This window comes from Drosophila subpulchrella, chromosome X, assembly GCF_014743375.2.
Source record: "Drosophila subpulchrella strain 33 F10 #4 breed RU33 chromosome X, RU_Dsub_v1.1 Primary Assembly, whole genome shotgun sequence".
Classification (NCBI taxonomy): domain Eukaryota; kingdom Metazoa; phylum Arthropoda; class Insecta; order Diptera; family Drosophilidae; genus Drosophila; species Drosophila subpulchrella.
In genome coordinates, this window is record NC_050613.1 from 22,470,957 (window position 1) to 22,489,532 (window position 18,576).

Below are 18,576 nucleotides of genomic sequence, written 5' to 3' on the forward strand. Positions count from 1 at the left end.
TGAGCAGTGATTAGTCGATAGTGTTGGTAGCGCAGATTTAGAAGAATTTAGTAGTTGGTTGTTGTCGCAGTTCGTGAGCGCATGGTTATAACAAATATATATGTATACATATAGAGATATATATCGGTGGTCATATTGTTGGTTTGATTTTTATCGGTTTGTTTTGGTTGGTTGTTTTGGTTTTGGTTTTGGTTTTGAGAAGTTAAATATTTATATATATAGCGAGATATATTGATATATGTGTGGCATGGGGATTGTGTGTATTTAGAACAAGAGAGAAAATTTGTGAGTTTAACATAGGTTTACAAAGAACAAATCAAAGGATGTTTTGTGTTTCGGTGCGGTTCCATCATAGATATATGGGTAATATATATTCGGAAACAGCGAGAGAGAGAGATATGGAGTGACGTTGCGTTTGCGTTACGCACAGTTATAGATCGGTAGTAGATATAGTAGCAGACATAGTAGTAGAATAGTAGTAGATTCGAACGGAAGTAGTTGTTGTTGTCGTTGTTGTTGAAGTAGTAGTAGTTGTTGTTGTTGGTTGGTTGGTAGTAGTTGAGTAGTAGGCAAACAACACAATAATTCAAAGTAGTTCACAGACACAGGGGTTAAATGTAAAAGAAGAACAAGAAAAATATCAAAGGATTAACAACAAATCGAAATCGAAATCACCATTTACTCATGTCTTGTACTGTCTGTCTGTGGCTGACTGAATAAAATACTTAAAAATGGAACTCGAAAAGGTAAATGGGGGAGTTGAGAGTTCGGTTGAGTTCCCTTTTGTGTACGAGTATGGGAAATATTCGTGTGCATCCCGAGTTGAGAATCGTCTGGGAAAAACTTTATTTCGGTTGGCTGTGATGTATCTGTATGATGATCTGTTCTGTATTCACACATCAAGTACGCCATTCCAGTTACATCTATATGTACATTATATATCGCATCGAGTGTGGCAACATTAAAACACGACGTGATACAAGCGGATAATAAAGGAACAGCAAGTTGAGATCGAAATGGTATAGTTTGATTTCTGTCCGTATACATATTCTTTGTAATGTGAAGAACCAGGGAACCAGGGGATCCAGAGTTTTAACTTAAAAGGTGAACCGAAAAATCCATAAATAGAGAGAATAGAGACCTTGTCCTGGAAAGATCATTGATTGGATGTTAAGGAGATTTGATGTACGGACTTCCTGTACAAATTTTGATGTAGGTTTTGGAATCTATTCATATATATATTATGCAAATCTGATGTACATCTGGTTTTACACCATTTTACGTAGTCTTTTTCAAATTTCCTTTATACATTTAGTGTACAATTAATGGACATTTACATGCATATGATATAGTTCTTTCGAAAGTTAAATTTGGACGATCCATTTATTTCCGCAAAAGTCTTGCGGATCGGTTGGGTATATAGAAAATATTGGGCTATGTATATTTGGAAAATCCTGACATGTATTTATAGCGATAGATAGTGATGTACGAGCAGAGATCGCCAAAGACGTGTGATGTACAGATAAATAGATGTAAATAAAAAGCATTTAGAACCCGGAAATTCTAATGGAACCAACGAAATATCAAATTACACTTAAAAACGTGTGATGTTTTGATGTATGCATGTATGTAAACAGGTATGTTATGTATGTATATATGCAGGTAAGTGGTTAATCGTATGTGTTTCAGCTGAGACTGTGTTAGTTCTTACAGCAAATGCATTTCTATGAATGTAAATCGAAAGTTAGCACTTGATAAATGTTATGTTACGTCTGTTTTATGTTCAGTGGATATACTCAGATATAGATATATAGATAGATAGTTATGTATAAGTAGAGATATCGATATGTATATGTTGGTAGTTGGTAAATTCTTCTGATCGAGTACATACCTCCTTCAGCATTGGCATCGTCTTGTGTGTAGCAAAGCATAAAGGCTAGAAAACGAAGAGAAAACAAACGAGAAACCGAAAGGGAAGAGAAAAGAGAGAAAACAGAAAAGAAGAAATCGAAAGAGATATGTTTTGGTCAGTTTAAAACAGAATAGCGGTGGAGATCGGTTCATTTGGGTGGACACAACATTATATGTATATTATTATATTTGGTTAAAAATGTTAAAAATGATCCTAAATGGTTCTTCCTACCCCGAACTACCGATATGGTATCTATAGTCAAATCTCGAATTTTGTGTCCAATTTAAAAAGTCATTTGAAAATGTTCAAAATAAGAAAACCAAACGTGAACATTTAATTTGGAAATACTATTTTCAACTGGTAACACATGGGTAACTTTGTAAGAACCATTCAGGATTTTCGAATGTCAGAGAAACCATCTGAAGGTTCCTTCTATTTCTGTATGTTTTATAGTTAGAACAATATGGCAAGTAGTCAAAGGTTATTTTGCTGGTTTTTATAAAACTGTTTAGGGGTCGTAGTGATGTAGATATTTGATGAAAGCAGCTGGACACAAAGTTTTTAGTTTGATTTTTGATAGAGAGAAGAGCGATAAGAAGATTAATGTACTGTCAGTAGAGAGTAGCGGGAAGAAAAGCTTTTAAAATGAACTAAAGAACGAAATCAACTTGGTTTCATCTCGATGGGGCTGGTGATGATGTATCGTATGATGTAGAACGTGCAACTCTGCCGCTGAAGAACCGTCTTCGGATACGTATACGTTTCTTGTTTCTTAGCTTAATCCAAGACTATATACACGATGATGGCCATGAGCTATAGAACTCCCCGCGAGGACTAACTGTTAGTAAGATCGTGTGACTATAGCTTACTGTCTAGAATGTGTACATATAAGTGTGTGTATTCGTTTACAGGTGTTGTATGTGTGTGTGATTGTTAACCAAGACTAGACCATCTGAGAAGCCCTGACACCTTGATTTACATTTACAAGCGGATAGATCGTGATATATATACCGCCGACTTCGGCTCCGTTTTGAAACATTTCCACCTGATAACGTCGTCGGCACTTACGTTGCGGTTCATTCGCCTGATTGTTGTTGACATTATTGATGTCAATTTCGCTGGTGCTGCTCACAACTCCATTGGCTAAACATATAGTTCGGGATCGGTTCGGATCGGATCGGATCGGGGCACACACAAGATAATACAACATCCAAGCACATCGAATGGGACAGGAAATGTGTGGTAATTTGTGTAATGTTTCAGTGTGGTTGATTCGTCGGTTCATCGATGGATTCGTAAAATGAGTGTTTGGACATCACGGGTTTCGGTGGGGAAAAATATATGGAAATAAACAGAAATGTAAATCAAATAAAATGCATAACAAAACATTTAAAATGGGATTGAGCCTTGGGTAAAACATCTCAACAAGAAACATAATACAGAACATTTATCTCATTTATTTTTAACAAATGAAAAACATCAACTCAGAACAGGATGAATAATACAAAAAAAATGAAACATGAACAACTTTAAGCTTCTGATGACTATTCTTAACACATATTTGATGTATGTAACATTAATTGTATCCTTTCATGCCTATAAGTAACAGAGGTCTAACAAAAATTTGAATTAACGAAGAAATGATAACATCTCTATGATATTTAAACATACTTTAAACACACAGGTACATCTTAATACGGCATGAAAGGCTTAACTAAGAACAATCACCATTGCTATAAATGTAATAGGACAAGGATGTTGAGAATGAGGTTTTGTGCAAATTTTGGTGCTCTTCACGAAAGATGTGTGTCAACAACATCTATCTTCTTATCGTAGTCAAAACAGGCATACTCTCAAGTCAATCAAACACCCGCCCAAAAGCACACACGCCCATCCATCCAGTCAGATATTCAGTAGAGAAAGCGACAGAGTGAAAGTCTTTGGAGCCTTAAGCCTAGGACTAAACCAAAAACGCCTTGAGCTTGAGTTGCTTCTTGATGTTCTCCCATTATTGGCCATCTCCGGTGAAAGAGCAAACGATCGAGATCGAGATCGAGACTGTGACAAAGTCGGGCGGCTGGCTTCCCTTGGACTTGGTCTACTTACGCTCTTGGTCGCTGCCATCTTCATTCTTCTCATCGCGACTCTTCATAAACGGAAATTTGCGCGAGAATGTGAAATTCTTTTTCTTTCGATCCAATGTCGATTGCTGCAAGAAGAAAAAACCATATGATTAGTTAAGGATCTTGGAGAAAGTGGTCTAAGTTACGAAGTTTTATAATATTTAAGTAATGCAAAGGCATTATTATATTATTTAACTACATATTACTATCGTTCAAGTAGTTATATCATAGCAAACATTTACATAAGTTACCTAAAATGTACAGGGAAATATTGTTAAATAGAAATAGGAAAATATAGAAGGCATACTGAACTGTAGAACTGGTTTCAAACTTTACAATATGTACGATTTAAAGTTACTGAAGTTATATAAAAAATTCCTATATAGCTGCTTTGAATGCTTTCCTGGGTTTGTGTAACCCCACCCACCTTATCCAGATTATTATTAGCTGCCGCATGTCCCTGGAACTTAACGCTGCGATCCCGAGCCCGCATCTTGCGCTCCCAACGCCTCTTCGACGGCACAATGCCGACCTGCTCGTCCTCGTTGTCGCCGAGGACCCGTCGTGCCTGCCACCACTCGTCGTCGGAGGCATTGGTCACGTGCAGAATGTCGCCGTGCTTGAAGGGCAATCCTCGCGAGGGCAGACCATCGTCCCGATTGGGATCGTAGTCGAACAGGGCGCGCACATACAGCGACCGCTTCTGCGTGGTCCGCAGCAGAGTGCCCGATCCTCCGGCGCCCAGGGCAGCCTGCTGTTTCAGCTCCTGGATGCGCGCCTCGAAGCGGTTGTACTCCTCCGGGCGGTACTGCGCCAACAGGGTCACCACACCGCCAGAAGTCTGGGGAATAAAACAAAGTATTAAAATTTGGCAAGGAGCACAGAGAGACAGCTTGTAGTGGAATCCAAGTGGAATCATCTTATGGACTCTCACCTTGAGCGCCTGGGCCGCCTCCTCGTGGGTGGCATGCGTGAGGTTGACATTGTTCACGCTGAGCAGCTGGTCACCGCGCTTCAGCTCCGAGCCAAGATCGGCAGGACCGCCGGCCAGGATGAAGGACACATAGATGCCCTGGCCATCCTCGCCGCCAACGATGTTAAAGCCCAGGCCCTGGGGTCCCTTCTGGATGGTGATGGTGCGCGGTTCTCTGTGGGGGAAAAAAGCCATTATAATAACCAAATAACTAGATAAGTGAACTGAACACTCACCTGGTTATGTCCTCGGTGCTGACTGCGCGCGGAGTTCCTGGCGGAACGGCGGCCAGGACATTTGTGGAGGCATATCGCGAGCCGGGCTCTAGGTTGTTATCAGAAATTTGTGATTTTTGTTTAGGTTTATCGTTGGTTTTTTGGTTTTTGTTTTGTTGCACATTGAATGGGGGAATAATTATTGAGACATGACAGAGATAGACAGATAGATAAAGAACGAGATAGAGAGACAGAGACAGAGAGAGATAGAGATATAGAGCGGTTAATAATGCTTTGAGAAATATAATGATCTCTTGCGGTTTCAGCGCGTCCAGAGGTGTCCAGACAGAGACAGACAAACGCAAAAGGGACAGAGACAGCAGGCACCGCCGAGAAAGAGAAAGAAACTGGTTAACGAAAAAAGACTGCGACAATAACTGAGGCCAACGGAAATCGAAACGGAAACGGAAGACAACAGAACGGAAACTGAAGATTGCATTTGATTTTCGCCCCCCACAACGCAAACACACACTATACACACAGGCATACACGATCCCAGGCACACCAATAACGCTTATTAACACCTTAATATACAGCACAACAAATCAACAGAGATCGGGGGGTGGGATCAGATATAGTGGTCTGATCCAGAACACAACTCTAGGACAGGCACAACTCTAGTGGGCGGGTTGCTCAAATCAACAACTACAGGGGAAGGCGGGAGCAGCTTCCAGCGTGTGAATGAAAGTGATCCCCTTCTGGGGCCTCAAGTTAATTGGCACAGCAGCAATAGCAATACGTAGGATAAATAGTTTGCCGGAAAAGGAGGGAGATATTGGAGGGAATATATATGTGGAGGGATACAATTAAGGCATGAAACCTTTCTTAAGTGCCTTTACTTGAAAGAGTCCTATAAACGCACTTAAAAAGGTCAAAGATATATACACAAAATGAGTATAATAATAAAAACAATACTAATGAAGAACTTAATTTGTATTTAAATACAGAATTCTATAAGTGAAATAGGGTTTCAAATGATAAACCTCTCAGTTATTCTGGGGTGGCTCAGAATTCGGGCGAATAGAGATTGATTCAGAGAAGAATTTAAAGAAAATAAAGATGAATCAAGTTATGAAAGCAGAAAGTATTGTTATGGGGAAAGTATAAGCTAAAATAAAAAGGGAAAATATACAACTTAAAAGATATACGATGGATAATCAAATAATAATAATCATAAATTCGTATTAGTAAAGATGTTATAGAAAAGAAAGGAAACAAAGAACGATGATGGGGACCCAGCACAAGTGCATTTATTCGAGGAGGTCGCAGGACCTCCGATAAACACCCTCGACCGGGACATTGATGAGCATATATACATATTAATTACAACAGAATATCGGTCAAATAATAAACAAATCAATCGCTTACGGCGCGGCTGGGGTGATTGGGATCGGTTGTTTGTTTGATTGGATTCGACAGGCAGGGCGGGCATGGAAGCATTGTTATAGAAGGAGGCGGGTGGTGTTGCTGCTGCTGCTGTTGGTGTTGCAGCTGCAACTGCAACGGTTGCCGTCGTGCTGCTGCTACTGTTGTTGTTGTTGTTGTTGATGTTATTGCTGTTGCTGATGTTATTGCTGTTGCTATTGCTAATGCTGTTAGCGCCAAGCGATGGCGGCAACTTGCTGCTACTGTTGGTGGCTGTGGCTGTGGCCGTGACTGTGGTGACTGTGGTGTTGCTTGCAATGACTGATGCAGTGGCAGATGCAGATGCAGATGCAATTGCTGCTGCTGCTGCTTGTGGTGTTGGTGGTGAATCGACAACCGTGTGTCCCACACTGTTTAGCGCACCTGTCGACTGCGAATTGACCATCGGCGTCGGATGCTGCTGCTGCTGCTGGTGCACCTGACTCTGGCTCTGGCTGGTGGCCAACTGCGACTGCGACTGCGACAACTGCTGGCCGGCTGAGAGGCCTCCACCGCCGCCACCGGACGCACTGGTGGTCAGGTGCTGCGTCTTCCCAATGATCAGTGTCACCTTGTCGGTGATCGACTTCAGCGTGGCCACCGCCAGTTCGTGCGTTACGTTCTCCAGGTTCTTTTCGCTCTATATCGGGGGACACAATAAAAATCGAATTAGATAAAGGTTTATAAATAGATACAGCTTAGTAACTACTCTACTGTATATGACTACACCCACCCCGTTGGTGCGCACTGCAATCAGCTTGTCCCCGATGGACAGACGTCCGTCCACCTGCGCCGCCCCACCGTCCATCAACTTGGTCACATAGATGCCATTGTCGCCGGGTATGTGCTGGTTGCCAATGCCGCCGGCAATGGAGAAGCCCAATCCCTTGCCGCCCTTGACCAGATCGATTTCCATGATCTTCGATCCACCGGCCGCACTATCCCGGGCATCTCCAGCCGCCGATCCGGCGGCCGGGGTGGTGGCCGTGCCACGTTTTCGCTTCACATGCAGCTTGACCACATTGCCGGCCTTCTTGAGGGCATCCACGGCGGAGGCATGCGGCACATCCACCACGGACACCTCGTTCACGGACACAATGATGTCGTTGATGCTCAGCCGTCCATCGGCGGCAGCTGCTCCGCCGGAAATGAGCTTGGTGATGTAGATGGAGGTGTCGGTGCCGATGTGCGGATTATCCGTGCCGCCGGCAATGGAGAATCCCAATCCGGAGTTGCCGCGCTCCAGCTGAATGTCCTCGTATAACCAGCTATCATCGCCATTCACCTGGAGAGGATTGGAGATCATTAGTTTGGTTCACAAAGAGTTTAGGGGTTTCAAAATGATTACACAAAGGCCACAACGTTGTATTTAAAATGCTTTGGTAGGTGTTTTAGTGTTTTATGATGTGATGAAAGTAATGTAGAGTGTATTATTGTGTAAAATGCGTCCACAAGTGGGTAACATGATTATCAAACCATGTTTTTATTGTTATTTAGAACATAAACTAAATTCACAATTTTTTTTAAATATTTTTTTTAACAAGTATAATCTTAAACATGTCCGTTTTTTTAAAGATTTTGTATGTATATCATTTTTGGATATTGCATGATCGTACATTATTGTGGGATATGTGGTTTTAAGTTGAATTTCAGCAAAATAAATGAAATGGGCTTTTATAAAGAAACTTTCTTTATAAACAAACATCTATTGTAAAAACAAAGACATTTATTTGGGCATTAGATGTGGTTTTTATTGTCAGAAATATTCCAAAATCTACGCTGAAACATATTCTTACAATCTATTATACAATTTTAATGAGATGCAGTATATGACCTTCACAGCTTTTCAGTGATTTATGACGTCATTGCATGGATAATTCAGTTAGGCGGCGAATACATAAAACAACATGAACAAAAACGAACACACGACGATCACACAAGTGATGAAAATGCAGTTAAAACGAAGACAAACAACGTTGATTTGTAGGCTGTTTCCATTTTCGATGTTTACTACTTTTAGAGGAAATTTTGGAGTCCAAACAAAATTGCATAATGTTTAAAATCATTTAAAAAAAAGGTATCATATGAAGTTTAAAAAAAAATCGTAATAAGTGAGTCATATGTAGAATTCAATCTTATCTTCAAATTAAGAAACTTTCAAATTTTAAGGAAAATAAAAGATTTATTGGAAATGAGTTGTCTTTAAATATTTGTTTGAAACTATGGACATCGCATCCTAAAACAAAGTAGTTATCGAAAATGGCAACAGGATGGATTATAATCTTTTCTGGTTTTGGTCCGATCTGGGGGCTTACCTTTCCCGACGACGCCTTATGGAGCTGGAGGAGAAGTTGATGAAAGTGAAAGAGGAAAGTTTAGAGAGGATCCGATCCATTCAGTGATTCAGTGACTTATACATATTTATATTAACCCTCCAAAGCCCCCGGGGGGGGGGCGCACCCTCGCCGGAGATGGGAAATCGTGTCAATTGCGACTCTTGAAATATCTTGAATTATCTGGGCCGTAGCCAAAACTCTCGTTGCAATTAACAGGCGACCAAAAAATGGAAAAACCAACAACAGTGCGCTAAAAATGGCAACAAAAACAACAGCTTGCACAACTTAAAGCGATCTTGGTGGGTTAAGAGGCTGAGGGGGTGAGGGGTTATGGCGTTCGTTAAACGAGTTCAATTGATTAGCAGCCCAGTGTAAATGAATTCATCAAGCGCCGACGACAGCAACATTAACCCTAAGAAAATGTGTGCAGTGCAAAAGTGGGCGTTGCTCTCCCCCTTTTTAACCCCCCACAGCCCCCATTTACATATATATATGTTTATGGCTATATCGGACGCTCCAGTCTAGCGAAAAATTGCCAATTAACCCTGGGAGTGGGTCAAGTCAAGTATACGCCTAGGGAACTTAAGTAGGCGGGCTAAAAATATTAATATGCTCTTTGGGTTAATCGCTAGAGGATACTCCGAGTTGCGGCTACAGTGGTGAGTGCCTAAGTGGGATTGGTTTTGGCTGAAAGATCATTTTTTAATTTTCTTTCATAACATAGTCTTGAAGAAATCGAACTTTTACACTAAGCTTTACACTTTTTTATAACATTTTACAATTGATACCGCCAAAAACTAATTTTCCTGTTTATATATAATATATAAAGGAATGAAAACTAATAATAAATAGTATTTTTGATTAAGAATTATGTATTATTTTAATATTTTAGGTATATGTTGTATTGAATGGCACATTTACTTCTAAATCCTAGAAAGGTTGTCTAAAATATTTTAAATATATCATGGAATCCCAAAAGAAACGCGACCTTAAGACTGGCTTATAGAACTGGTCTTTGTAGAGCCAGTAAGACAACAACTTGATAAATACTATTTTATTGCCATAATTACAAGTGGGACGTGCTACATCTATGAGAAGCCATTAGCCAGCCAACACTGTACAGGGCACTTAGGCTAACAGGTTCGTGCCGCTTTTGCTTCCGCTGACAACTCTGGTTACACTTTTTCCAACCCAAAAAGAATTATAAAAAGAAGAAAAATTACATCATAAAGTTAACAATCGGAACTCACTTAATAGGAGCGGGCGTGTTTTTCGGGCGGTAAAGAGGGGGTTAAAAATGCGGCGGGGTGTTGGGACAAGCACAAGACTTTGAGCCAACTAAACCCCAAGGAAAAAACAAAAAAACCACAACAACAGCACGCTATATTAACGGGGCCAACGAGCTACAATCGGTTTTTTTTTCAGCCTCTGCTTTTTTGTTTGTAGTTCTTGATTTTTTTTCTTTTTTTTTTTTTTGTAAAGTTGCACACCCTTGAAATTAGTAGCTGGCACTAAAGCCAAAGCTAGAAGCCAAATCATATCATATATAGAGCGCTTATCTTATCTATGATAAACATATGCTTGGGGGCCACAAGCACACTGGAAATGCGGAAAACCGAACCGCAGACGATAAAATTCTTAAGGTTTTCTGTAAGAAAAGCAGAATTCCAATGCACAATTGTATATTGTTATGGAGAGTATAAAGATGCCATTAAGAACCCTCAAATCAAATGAGTCATTAAATTATACTCTATTTCAAGTACTGATTGGATTATTCGCTTTGCATGCAAAGCGAGGAAATGAAATTTAATACGCAATGCACTAGTATAATACTGTAAGCAATGGCTGCCTTCAGCAGATACAAATTATCGTAGATAAATATATGTGTAACCAACTTATCTAGAACTCAACTAATAGGAAAAATGGAAAATTCTTTTTAGCAGCATTAAAGATGAATGAAAACACATTTAGAATATATAATCACCAAAATATATAGCTAAAAAATCGTATTATTTTTAGTAAGCAGAGCAAAAAAAGATCAAAAAGACTATGAACACAAAAGACCCAATTATTCAAGATAAACAAATATGAGTCATGGGGAAATTGCTCGAGATATCATGCCAAAGAAGTTAAGATTATATTGATAGGCCATAGGAGATTACTTAGATTTACTCAACATAAGCCAAGCTAACCTTTGCAATAACTTATTTATATAACTTATTAATAAATCCATAGCTGAACAGGGCCAATGAGAAATTTGAATGCGTCAAGCTGCGTTGCACTTCATTGATCAAATCGAATATAGAAATGTTGGCAAAGTGCCCGGGGGTTTACTATATGAGATCGGACATACGATGGACGGACGTGACGATGATCGTGGTCGAGACACCTGCGAGAAACGAAACCGAAACGGAAACCCAAAGCCATTATTCCATATTCCGCCCCAGAGGGGGTGGGAAGTACTAAAATTATGGTTCAATATGTAAACTTGTCCTTCGGATTCATTGGCCGCTGCCACTGTCGACAGACGCGTGATTTGTTTTCAAGTTTTTACGAAAAACGGACAGATCCATAAGGTTAAGCGCCTTGGTTTTTACAGTGGATATTGGGGGATATTAGATGTCTTATGTGGCAATTGTTTTACTACTGATTGATTATTTTAGGGTCAAAAGATAATAGTAATTTAAAGAGTGACATTATTTTTAAGAGATTTTTATAATGCCATTCTATACCATATATGCAAAATAAAAGTAACATATTGAAACCTATTATTTTTAAGATCAATAAAATATTTGTTGGTCAAAAGGTACTAGTTATTTAAAGAGTGACTTAATTTTTAAGTGATTTTATGATACTATTTCATACCATATAATGAATGAAAAAGTAACATATTAAAATCTACTATTATAATAGTAGCATAGCATATAGCATATAGAGAAAATAAAAGTAACATATATAAACCTATTATTTTTAAGATCAATAAAATATATTTTGATCAAAATATACTAGGTTTTTTTAAGAGTGACATTATATTTTAGTGATTTTATGATACTATTCCATACCATATCATGAAAGAAAAAGTAAAACATTTGAGTCTACTATTCTTAGGATCGATAAAAAGAACACGTTTATAAAAAGCGATAAATCTTCTTCTCCATTATTGATACATTTTTTGCAACACATATATCTATATTTCTTACTAAGCCAATATTCACTGTAAATTCCTTTGTTTTGTGGGTGGCAAACGGACTCGAAAATAAAACTATTTCTGGCAAAAAACGAGCGAGAGGGAAGATCAAATTGGGGACAACAACAACAAGTGCAGTGGCTACGCCTGCGCTGAATATTAAGGGCACCACCAGCAACAACAACAACAACAGCAGAAGAAGAAAATAACAACAAAAGAAGAACCGTTGGTCGAGGCATTAGAAAGAGACGAGTCTTTCTATTTTTCTTTTTTTTTTCGCTGCGAACGCAACGCAAAGACGCTAAAACGATGACAACGCACCCAATTGTGTGAGTGTGAGTGTGCGCACAGTGACGGGTAAATTGATAGGAACATTGGTTCAGTCACACATTTCAATAAAAAATGTTAATATAGTTTATGATAAAAAAAATCTTGCCTAAACAAATTTAAAGACATTTTCTGATAACTAAATTTTGGAATAAACCAATAGGAAAGTTATCAAAGATTTGAAATTGATTTTTAAAAAATCGACAAGACTACTTTTTATATTTTTCAGTAACACCTCAAGGGTTTTTAATCTATGTTTTAAAACAAAATATTTTAAAATAGTGCATATATCAGGTATTTCTTTGCAATAGATCGGTTTTAAATATAGCAAGTAATTTCCTTTTTCAAAAAAAAACATTTTGCACACTTCGTGGTGATTCCTTTTTGATTAAATTTGCCAAAATACGCAATGCAGAATACTCATTTCAAGAGGTAAACAACGCCCCGAATCGAGTGTAAACAAATAGTAAAATGCTTAGCTAAACCGTAAACAAACAAACTTTTTGATGACTCTGGCCTGGCCACTTGGAATCGAATCCATTTAGGCGGAAGTAATAAAAGTAATTTTGGCATTACAATTTTGCCCGCAGCTGTGCGCACACTTGTATATGGCTTTTTTTTTGAATCGAGGAAAATCGGCTAGCTTTCAGTCTGTCTGCGAATTCGATTTAAAAATAAACCATGGAATCATCGCACACTATATAGAGCGCAGATGCCCAGCTTTTCCACAACCCACAAGATACTGGGGTGGCCATATAGAGCTAATGGATAATGGGATAGTACTCCGATTTTTACCGAATCCAGGTTGAAGAGCGACGAAACTTTCTTGATGAATCCACCGCCACTGCCGCCGCCGTCGCGCTTCTTTTTCCTGGTTGTCATCGTCGCTTCGGCTCTTATTTAATTATTATTTTTATTTATAGCAATTATAATTTTATTAATTATTCTTGTGGGCAGTTCAAGGGTTAAAGAGTTGTTCCAGCCACACACAAACACACCAACACACGGACAAAAGCCGGCGCTGCTGCTTCTTCTTCCCCGCTTCGTTTCGTTACTATTGTATTGTATTTTATTTTTAGTTGCCGCCTGTGATTATCCAACTCTTTGCACTAGATAAACAAAAATGCACACATTTCGAACTTAGCGGTTTGCCTTTAATACATAGGTATATTTAAATCGCACGCACGGGCGTGTTGTTTGTGTTTTAGCGATCGGGGAACTGAAAAGAGGCCGCCGAAACAACAAACACAACACAGTTGAAAAAAAAAACACAGTGCGAGAGAGAGGGAGAGCGAATTTTTTTCGGTATACTTTGCTGGCATTTCTCCCCCTCCGTTTCGATCGATAGGCGGCCTATCGTTATCGCTTGCGCTGGCAATTCTCGCTCCCTTTCCCACACTCCAGTTATATACTTTTACGCCAACGGCAGTGCCAATGACTCATGGAACAGTTCACGCAAATTGATATACTTGTGTTCACATTTCCGTTGCACGAAACCAAACAAACAAACCAAAAAAAAATAATTAAACCGAACGCGACGAAAACAACACACCCAAACTAATCGATTTTTGCAGCTCGATAGCGGGTCTATCGATGAGTGACAGTGTGACCGTTCAGTGATCTTCAAACCATACCAAAAAATACCTACACCAAAATCCCTGCTCAAATATACTAAATAGTAAGGGTATTCCAAAAATATCATATTAATATCCAATTTGGAGGAACTTTTGATATATTGCATAAACAGTTCCCAATTCTTATGAGTGTGGCAAACAATAATCACAGGCTGATACTGTAAAAACAGGTTTTTAAAAAATAATAATTAAAATAAATACAAACCATAAATCATCAAAGCAATAAAAACAAACAAACATGTCAAAAAAGAAGCGCAAAATGTATGTATATATATTTTTTAAGGTTTTTCACATGGTATGTTTCTTAAATTAAAATAAAATTTTATTTGGCAACTAAAAGCATTAACATAACCAAAACATGCATAAATCTTAGGCTAAAACTATAAATTAATCTGATCAAATGTCTTTTTACAATCTTTTTTTTGTTTGTTTCTAAACACAAATCAAACGGAATCATGCACTAAAATCTTAGTATAAACATCGTTAGCTTTAATATAAAGAAAATGTGTAACGCCTGTTGGCAATTTTCCCGTTTTCATTTATATTTTCCTTTTACAGGCCGGGTTAGCTACAACGAGCAACAACAACGCGCCGGAAACGGAAATGGGCGACGCTTGGCCCACAAAAACGGGGAGGCCGAGCGCCTTAACCGTCTTAAGTAAGTAACGATTCGTTAAAAAGGCAGCAAAATGGGGAAAAAAGGCGGATGAGTAGAGGGGGCGGTAAGTTATAGAACAGGCGTGCTCCCAATTACACCGGCTTTACCATTGGCGATTTAAAACTGTGGGCGTTCAAGCCCCATTCACTAAATGAATAATTAAGGTAAAAATTCGGTTGCAGTTGTAGTTTGACTTAAACAATGGAATCGCATACAAATTACATCACATTTGTTGTCTGAATATTGAATACAATCTATAATTTGAATCGATTTGTAACGAAAAACTAGAGCAATGCACCTTTGATACGGATATGGAATGATTGAAAGTTGTATCCTTGTTATGATTATCTTCCTTATAAAGTTTTATAAAATAAAAAAAGAAATAGAAAATAGAAATATAAAATATATCATTCAATTTTAAATTATAATTCTTACTGCTACAGAACCTATTCTATTCACCTCATCCTAAAATATGAAAATTTATGTAGGCCACTTAAAAAAAAGTGCCATAGTAATTCTTAACGTTAAACGTATGCATTTTAAACGAATTGCCTTGTGAACTTAATTGATTAATTATCGCTAAGAGCTTCTTAATTTGTTTGTGAAATCGCCAAATTAGGTGAAAATGGGAGCCGCCTTGGAACTGCGAACTAATGAATTCTTTGAGCAGGGGGCTAATTACACGGCCGACTGTTTCCACTTTCCCGGCAAGTTCTTGAGTTGGTTGTTCGGCCCTCGAGGACTTTTCCCAGCCGGAAAAAGCGGGGAAAACTAGGTGGACTCAAAAGCGCGCTTTAGCATTTTGGCTGGATTGCCGTTGTTAAGGCGAAGTTGGTAATGGTGTTGGTGTTGGCTTTGATGTTGGTTTTGATGTTGATGGAGGCTTACGAGGATTCGCTTGCGCTGGTGTGCGTGCTGGTGTATCTGTGTGAGTGACTGTATCTGAATCTGTGAGATTTTTGGCATGGATTTTCAGCTGAGGCCGTTGGCACAAATGATTAAATTGCCAAAACTTACAGTCTGCGACCCGCTCCTTGACTTGGCTGCCTGCGACTGCTGCTGCTGCTGCTGTTGCTGTTGCGGCTGCTGCGCATTCTGCTGTTGCAGCTGCTCGGCCGGTGGCTCCTTGGCATTTTCCGTATCCGACTCGATGCGCATGCGCTGATTCTGCGGAAGAAAATCGAAAGGAAAGCGATCAGGATTAAGATCTTGGGTTTAAATATTGCATATTAAATGTCTTTAAGCCTTCTTGACAGTTCTCAGCCCCAAGAAAGAAGTTATAGCCTACTTATATGCTAAACATATTTATGAAAATATCCATCTTGTGCTAAGATAGTTAAGTTTTCAATTCTAAATATACTTAGAAAGTTGAGAAAATGTAGTGCAAAATGTTCACGAAAGAAGTTCCTTAGTTGTTTTATAAATTTATAAGGCACTTATAGTTTGAATTATAATTAGCCATCTTATGATCAATCAAAATAAATATTAAACCTTATATCGATAGGTTTATAAACCATTACTAACACCCATTTTTAAGAAGTTTATTATTAGACTTATATAGAACCAATTAAACCGATAAATATTTTTGATATCGGTTTCAATATAGATGTTTATTTTGTAATCCTTTATCGATGCTTTTGTCACGAGGCTCCCCCGCCCCCTGATTTATTGTCCTTGTCCCTCTTTTTTTTAACCATATTTAACACCCACTTTGAAGAAACTTATTATTATACCTTTACAGAACCCATTAAACCTATAAATATATCGGTTTTAATATCGATGTTATTCTTGATCGATCCTTTATCGATGCTTTTGTCCTTTTCCCCACTTACATTGGCACAACAGCAGGCATATCGCGAAGCTCCCCCGCCTCCTGATTCATTGTCCTTGTCCCTCTTCTTTTTTAACCATATTTGATACCCACTTTTAAGAAACTTACAATTATACCTCTACAGAACCCATTAAACCTATAAATATATGGGTTTTAATATCGATGGTATTCTTTATCGATCCTTTATCGATCCTTTATCGATGCTTTTGTCCTTTTCCCCACTTACATTGGCACAACAGCAGGCATATCGCGATGCTCCCCCGCCCCCTGATTCATTGTCCTTGTCCCTCTCCTTTTCTTTTTCCTTTTTCTGGCGATCCCTGGACTGATGTTGATCCTGATGATGTTGCTGTTGTTGTTGTTGTTGCTGCTGCTGCTGCGGCGGTGGCGCCGTCAGTTGACGTCGACGTCGACGCATTCGCACCGGCGACCGCGAGCCAACATAATTTGAAAAGCGGCGCCTCGAATGCCGCACTATCGACACCCAGTCAATCATTTCTCACAGTGCAGTATCTCAGTCTCCCCGCGATTTTGTGTATTAAAATAAAATAAAGCTCTGATTTTATTTCAATCGGTGGGATTTGCTTGATTTTCAGTTTTTCACTTTGTTTGTTTCATTATCTTTAAAAATAAAAATATTTAACATATATCATAAATAGTAAACACCAAAATGGATTCACAATTCGCTAATTTTGTTTACTCTCTTTTTTAAGAAAAAAAATAATGTGTAAATAACATTCAAACCGAATTAACTTCAAGTATTTCTTTGAGTGGTGTGCAGAAGTCACCACTTGAATATTAAGAAGACAACATCGGGAGCACAATGTGATGACAAATATGCCTTTGATGAGTTGCGATAGCAACAAGTTGGGTGCAAACAGCCGGAAAAGCGGAAAAGCTGAAACGAATGGGATTGAAATCGGCACCCCCGCTGTCTTTGTTTGTTTTTCACCGGTTACACACACAAAAGCAGATGAATATTTGTGCCACTCCACAAATAAATAAAAGATGTATGCCCCTACTTTTTGGTTGTCACTAAAATAAATAATACAGACAATTGTTTAACCGGAATAAACCAATTCCGGTTGGTAATATATATAGATACATATGTGTATCTTAAAATTTCAATGAATCATTAATCATTGCTTTATATTCCATGGAACTTGTTTATTTGGTTTGCATTGAAAGATCATTGATATGTCAGCACTTTGCCAAAACCAATATTTACGATTGCAATTTGAATATTTATGATTTGCCTTTACTTGAGTTTTGATATTTTTTAAATTATTTGTTGGGATAAAAGGGATTACACATTTATTTTTAAACCTGAAATATTGCTTTAATTTTTTGAGTGACTACTGTTTTCATTGTTTTCTCGCTGAGAGTTCGTTTTGGCGTCAGATCTTTATAGAGTGTGTGCCAAGGCCCCAAAAACCGAATGCCGAATACTTTTTGTTTACAGTCGGTGCGGCGAAACATGTGTTCTCATGTGCGGATGTTCTAAATTCGAAAGACTCCTGTTGCCGTACGAAATTTCTCTCGAAATTAGCAGCGGAAAATCGAAAATCCAAACGCTATTTGGCATGAAAGAAACGTTGCGAGCTGCCAAAATAAATAGATTGATATATTGCTCGTCTCGATTATGTTGATTTTCTTGTTGCTTAAACGATGTTTTCCAATGCCAGACGGCCATGAATGAAAAACTCAGCGAGAGACAGAGGAAAAGCGGAAAATAGCAGGGAAAGCCAAAGGGCTGAATATGTTAATATGTTTCACTTTTCACTTGCAACATAAAAATTAAATGTTATTTCTTCTTTATCAACGCAAAAAACATTTTTTTATATTTTTTAATCTAGTTAGTTAATTGAAAATAGCATTATATATGTTCACCTTTTTTATTTCTATATTTTTTAAAA

The 18,576-nt window shown here is 38.5% G+C and overlaps 1 protein-coding gene across 29 annotated transcripts in view; it reads right to left on the reverse strand.

The window, feature by feature from the left end:
* LOC119556076 (disks large 1 tumor suppressor protein) overlaps positions 1 to 18,576 on the reverse strand; it is a 45,307-nt gene that overhangs the window by 5,084 nt on the left and 21,647 nt on the right. For 7 of the 29 annotated variants that reach the window (XM_037867912.1, XM_037867917.1, XM_037867913.1 and 4 more), the window contains 10 exons: positions 15,847 to 15,996; positions 9,003 to 9,026; positions 7,421 to 7,972; positions 7,072 to 7,327; positions 5,245 to 5,332; positions 4,970 to 5,183; positions 4,463 to 4,876; positions 4,019 to 4,121; positions 2,981 to 3,055; positions 1,892 to 1,936 (listed from right to left, as the gene is read on the reverse strand). In XM_037867912.1, coding sequence (XP_037723840.1) covers positions 1,892 to 1,936; positions 2,981 to 3,055; positions 4,019 to 4,121; positions 4,463 to 4,876; positions 4,970 to 5,183; positions 5,245 to 5,332; positions 7,072 to 7,327; positions 7,421 to 7,972; positions 9,003 to 9,026; positions 15,847 to 15,996 — 1,921 coding nt within the window. Of the gene's footprint in view, positions 1 to 17; positions 1,148 to 1,891; positions 1,937 to 2,980; positions 3,056 to 4,018; positions 4,122 to 4,462; positions 4,877 to 4,969; positions 5,184 to 5,244; positions 5,333 to 6,651; positions 7,328 to 7,420; positions 7,973 to 9,002; positions 9,027 to 13,332; positions 14,099 to 15,846; positions 15,997 to 16,886; positions 17,271 to 18,576 lie in introns of those variants that run through there. The other 22 variants (XM_037867924.1, XM_037867905.1, XM_037867902.1 and 19 more) reach the window with 17 other exon arrangements.